Here is a 5807-nt window from a genome sequence, read left to right as displayed (position 1 = left end):
GGCGCAGGCTGTCCCCCAGAGGCGTGTGGGGGACAGTGCCTGGGGGCACCGTGCCCAGTAACGTGATCTTTACTCAAGGCCCTAAGTGGTCACTATCAACGGCCATTAACCTCACTTTTGTCCCACCCTCCTCCTGCGCCCGGGGCGGCAGCCCCTCGCTGGTCTGAGCTTTACAAAGCCACCCAGCTGCCTCTGCGGCCCTGGCGCAGGCTGTCCCCCGGAGGCGTGTGGGGGGCAGTGCCTGGGGGCACCGTGCCCAGTAACGTGATCTTTACTCAAGGCCCTAAGTGGTCACTATCAACGGCCATTAACCTCACTTTTGTCCCACCCTCCTCCTGTGCCCGGGGCGGCTGAGCCCCTCGCTCGGGCAGGGCCTGCTGGGGACTCCAGGCTGCCCGTTGGTCCGCAGGTGCAGTACACGTTCATCTACCAGGCCCTTCTGGAGTACTACCTCTACGGCGACACGGAGCTGGACGTGGCCTCCCTGGAGAGGCACCTGCAGACGCTGCAGGGCACCGCCACCCACTTCGACAAGATCGGGCTGGAGGAGGAGTTCAGGGTGAGCGCCCCGGCTCCCAGGAGGGGGCGGCGTACAGGAAGTGCCTCCCCAAAGATCCCAGAGAAGGCGAGGGGTAGGGAGGGAGGGCTGGTCCTCCGTGATTCGCGGGAGGACTCCTGTGTGGCTCTCAGAGCGGGGTAGCGGCCAGGCGGGCAGGGAGAGGGTCCCGCATACATTCACTGCCCGAGGCCGGGGGGAGGAGGGGTCTGGAGATGGAGCGGGCCCCAGTGCCCTGTGGCAGGGAGCTGAGGGTGGGCCGGGAGCGTTGGCGTGTAACCGCGTGGCTGGGTCCTTTGCGGCTGCAGAAACTGACGAACGTCCGGATCATGAAGGAGAACATGCGGACAGGCAACCTGCCGGCGAACATGAAGAAGGCCCGGGTCATCCAGATCATCCCGTGTATGCAGCCGGGGGGGCCCCCGGGCGGGGCGGGGGGCGGGCGGTCCCTGAGGCTTCAGGCCCTGAGGGTTCACGACCACCCACCTCTGTTATCCAGGGTCCAGGGCAAGGCCCGCTCTGGGCCTAGGGCTCCCCGCCCCCACCAGGAAGAAAACGCCCACTGACAGGCCTGTGTGCCCAGGGCAGACATGGGCGCAGAGCTGGGGGAGGGGCATGACTCAGGCCTCCCCGCTCTGCATTCCATGAGTCTTCCCCCAGCCTGGGCGAGGCCTGGCACCCCGTTACCCAGAGCAGGAGTGCTGGCCCCCAGGCCAGACCGCAGACCTGAGGAGCTCAGCGGAGACCTTCCAGGGAAAGGGCCAGACGCTGGCCTGCCCGGTCTTGGGTGAGGGCGGGCCGAGGAATGGACCTCAGTGATCAGAGGGACCTAAAGGCCCGGCCGCCTTGAGCAGAGGGAGTGTCCGTCCTTCAGACACCTCCCCGGGGACCCGGCCTGGACATCAGCAGGTGCAGACAGACTTGCTAGAGGCCACACTGCGCAGAAAGTGCGTGGACACTGTCCGGCCTCGGACTCGAGTCCTTGTGGCTGGGACGTCCCCGCCGGCGTCTCTGGGCTGCCCACCTGCCCACCTGCCCAACTGCCCACCTGCCCACCTGCCTTTCACCCCTGAAACGCAGTGTCTGTCACGCTCATAGTTTGATATGAATTCTGTCCGTTCATGATGCATGAAACCCATCGCTGGGTTGTTTTCCTGACGACACCCCCTCCCGGGGCCCCGTTCACCCACCTGTTCTACACAGTCAACCCTCTGAGGGGTTGGCTTGTGGCCACTTTGTTAGCGAGTTTTCCGTGGGGAGCTGGCAGGCGGGCGGTGGGACGGCGTCTCCCTCACCACGGACTTGCCGCCCTGCAGATGACTTCAACCGCGTGATCCTGTCCATGAAAAGGGGCCAGGAGTACACGGATTACATCAACGCGTCCTTCATCGACGTAAGTGCCGCCCCGCTGCGCTGCGGAGGGAGACCCCTCCTCAGACCCAAGAGGAACCCGGCCGTCACCATCAGAGAGGCTGGGCCAGTCTCCCCAAGCCCACACCTTTCACGGGAATTCCTCGTTAGAAAGAGTGAACAATGAGCGGGGGGAGCGGAGAGCGGCGCCCTGCCCCACAGCCCAGCGTTTTCTCGTTCTGCTGTAAATGAGGAGCCATTTCTCTTTCCCGCCTGTGGCACCACCAGTTGTCCTGGTGCCTCCGGCCTCGCTCCTGCGGTTTCTCAGACTCATTCGTGCCTGACAGCGCGGTGGGCGGGCAGCTCGCACCCAGCCTGGCCGGGATGTCTGCTTGCAGGAGGGAAAACTGTGCCGAAGGCCCCTCAGGCCGCGGGGAGGAACTGGGATGTGGGCCACTTCCTCTAACGCTACGCCCGGGTTCTTTGCACAACCTCGATGCTAACTGAACCGTAGCCCCTGGCAGCGTGTCAGGTCAAAGCCCCCAGGTGCCTCCCAGGGGGCCGCAGCGCGTGGCAGGGTCATCCTCCATTCCCGCCAGCAGGTGCCAGGGCTCCAGGCCTCCCCATCCTGCCCAGCTCTTACTACTATCTGTCCTTTCCATTAAAGCCGTGGGTGGCGGAGCGTGGTCGCCATTCAGAGGACCAGTCCGCAGAGGGAGCGGGCGTCCTGCCCTGGGGCTGGCCGGGGCCTGGGCCTGGAAGCCCGGGCTGCTCTCCGTCCTCTGGCCCCTGCTGTGCGGACTCCCGGCTGGTCCGGTGGTGGAGCCCAGGGAGGAAGTCCGCCTGCCACTGTCCCCTCTGCTCCCATCGGCAGGGCTACCGACAGAAGGACTACTTCATCGCCACGCAGGGGCCCCTGGCGCACACGGTGGAGGACTTCTGGAGGATGGTGTGGGAGTGGCGGTGCCACACCATCGTGATGCTGACGGAGGTGCAGGAGCGCGAGCAGGTCAGGCGCTGCCCCGCCCGGGCCCCAGGCGGCTCGCGCACACGGGTCCTGCCCACCCCATGTGGCAGGTGCTTCATTGCAAACGTCCCACCTGCTCTTGGGGGCAGGTCCAGCCATAGCTACTGAGAGAGGTTAACGCTGCAAAAGGTCTCACTTCACTCTTCCTCCCTCCCTCCCTCCCTTCCTTCCTTCCTTCCTTCCTTCCTGCCTTCCGTCCTTCCTTCCTTTCGGGGGGTGGGGCTAACTATAACCACCCACCAGCTTTCGTTCTTAGATTTTATTTACCCTGCCTTGAAGTTGCACCATTTGGCGTTTGCCACAAATACAAATTTGATCGAAACTTATTGGGGAAAAAGACACGTATTCACTTTTATCAAGACATAAAGCTATAGCTGTTGATACCTATGCCCTTGGCATTGTCCTGCTCAAGTTGAACGAGTTGTATTTTCGTTTTCCCAGAGACCCATCCATGGCCTTCTTGGATTAGTGTTTATTTAATAACATAATAAGGACTCCTGAACCCACCACCCAGCTGAAAACCCGAACTTTTGCCAATAACGTGCATCTACCCAGGCGTCCCCCCAAGGTGTAGCTACTACCCTGAATTTGTGTTTCGATTTCTTTGCTGTTTAAAAACCAGCTTTATTGAGACCCAGTTCACATACCATACAATTCATCTTGTTAAAGGCTTCCGTTCAGTGGGCTTTAGTCTACGCACAGACCTGTGCAACCTCACCACTAATTCAGATCATTTCATCACCCCAGAGGGCAACCCCGAGCCCACAAACCATCACCCCCACCCCGCCCTCTCTATAGCCCCTGCCACCGCAGGTCTGCTCCCTGACTCTGTGGCTTGGCCCGCCCTGGACGTCTCACGTAAACGGAACCTCACCGCGCGCCTTTCGTGCTTGAGTTCCCTCCCGTCGCATCATGTTTGCGAGGTTCGGCCTGTGGTGGCCGGAGAAGCTCTTCGTCCCTTTGACTGGCAGGTGCTGTTGATTGGGCGGCTGGACCGCCTGCTTTGTCCGTTCCTCAGTCCATGGACGTTTGAGCTGTTTCCACTCTTGGGCCCTTATGAGTCATGTTACAAACATTCACATCCAGGTTTTTACCCGGCGCGTGTGCTCATTTCTCTCAGCAGATTCCTGGGGGGAAGTATCCTGACTCTGTATTGCAGCTCCCTCTGAGTTACCCTTTGGGGAGCAGCCGCCTCATTTTACTTCCCTCCAGCCGTGTGCAAGGGCTCCCGGTGCTCCCCATCCTTGCCAACACTTATTATTGTCTGTCTGTTTATTAAAGCCGTCCAGTGGAAGTGTCTTTGCTCTAAAAGCAACCTTCCTGTCATACGTGCGCGTCTAAAGACACTGCCGTATCTCTGCTGGCTTCTTGCTGTCTGTCAAGGGCATCATTTCAGCGCGTGTTCATCGGGGACTTGCTGTTTCGGCTCTGAATTATGCTTTGACATTTTTCTGTGCTGGCGCCTAAAGCTGGGCTTCATGCATCTCCTTTCATTGTGCTCCTCTTCACCAGCCGCCATCCGCACGTCCTGTGCCCCTTCCCCTGCCGTGAGCACTGGGGGGGGGAGGGGGGGCGCGCATTTTGGTGGGTTTGTTTATGTGAAGGCAGCCACACAGGCCGTGCGGGTTATCTGCTCACCGCCCACTCCCGCTGACGGGGCTGCGTGCCTAGCAGCCCTTCTTGGCTGTGAGCAGGAATCCAGCTTCACGGAAAACCCGTTTTTCAAGCGTCACGTATCAAATAAGCTCTCCTTCCCGTCAGGTCCCTTCTGTCCTGTGTCCGAGGTCCACGTCCATTCTGTTCCCTTGCCCAGCGCGCATTGGTGGGCATTCAAGTTTGGATTCATGCCATTTTCTTGTCCAGACAAAACATGTTCAACGGAAACACTTTTCTCTTTTTGTTGTGATCTTATTTCCAGGCATATCCTCTGCTTCCTCAAACAAATTATTATAAAAATTCAAAAGAATATTTTAAACCATTTGAGAGCAATCCTGCATCATGTAGTTAAAACGCCTGGCAGCACACCATTCATTACGAGACTTAAGTCCTATTTTCTCCCCCAAGGACAAATGCTACCAGTATTGGCCGACAGAGGGCTCCGTGACACATGGCGACATAACCATCGAGATAAAGAGCGATGCCCTTTCCGAAGCCATCAGCGTCCGCGACTTCCTGGTCACCTGCCATCAGGTACTGTGGCTGCTTGGCTCCCCCCGCCCTTTCCGGAGCCCCACGTGGCTGTCGGAGCCCCACGTGGAGGTCAGAGCCCCACGTGGCTGTCGGAGCCCCACGTGGAGGTCAGAGCCCCACGTGATAAACGGGTACGGGTTATCTAGGGCAGCTCTATAACATTCAGACTTCCAAGGTCACCTGCCTCCTTGCTAAGGGACAAGGGGGACAGGGTGCCCACCCCCACTCAGGAGAAAGGATGCTGACTGGGGGCAGGAGGGATAAAGGGGACGGGTGACCCCCAGGGGCCTCTGCAGGGCTCCGTGCAGGTGCCTTTTCAGAGCCCCTGGCCGTCCTGGTCCCACGGGGTCCTGGGCTCTGGTCCTGGCCAAGGGGGAGTTCTGGGGGCGGCCATAGTGAGCGGCTCGTCTGTGGGACCTGGTTCGGAGCGCAAAGCGGCCAGCTCTGCGGAGAGGCTCCCGGGGAGACTGGCTCCCTCCACCCAGGCACGGCCCAGAAACTAGACCACAGACTGCTCACCCCAGCCCTGACGGTCACTCCGGCCCCGGCGTCCGGAGGGAGAGATGGCCTGGCCGCTCAGGCACAGCTGCCAGGGGGCTCCGGCGACGCCCCCTGCATGTCCTGCTTCCCACGGCCACCCTGCCCTCGGGTGACCACAGTGGACACAGCCCCACCGAACCCTCA

The 5807-nt window shown here is 60.5% G+C and overlaps 1 protein-coding gene across 1 annotated transcript in view; it reads left to right on the top strand.

Moving 5' to 3' along the window:
• The window catches only part of PTPRE (protein tyrosine phosphatase, receptor type E), an 84917-nt gene that overhangs the window by 73988 nt on the left and 5122 nt on the right, over positions 1 to 5807 (top strand). Inside the window, exons 12-16 of the mRNA XM_015572570.1 lie at positions 271 to 559; positions 865 to 958; positions 1873 to 1949; positions 2781 to 2915; positions 4998 to 5123. Coding sequence (XP_015428056.1) covers positions 271 to 559; positions 865 to 958; positions 1873 to 1949; positions 2781 to 2915; positions 4998 to 5123 — 721 coding nt within the window. The remainder of the gene's footprint in view (positions 1 to 270; positions 560 to 864; positions 959 to 1872; positions 1950 to 2780; positions 2916 to 4997; positions 5124 to 5807) is intronic.

This window comes from Myotis davidii, unplaced genomic scaffold, assembly GCF_000327345.1.
Source record: "Myotis davidii unplaced genomic scaffold, ASM32734v1 scaffold72, whole genome shotgun sequence".
In the NCBI taxonomy this organism is placed as follows: domain Eukaryota; kingdom Metazoa; phylum Chordata; class Mammalia; order Chiroptera; family Vespertilionidae; genus Myotis; species Myotis davidii.
This window is presented reverse-complemented; position numbering and strand designations above follow the sequence as displayed.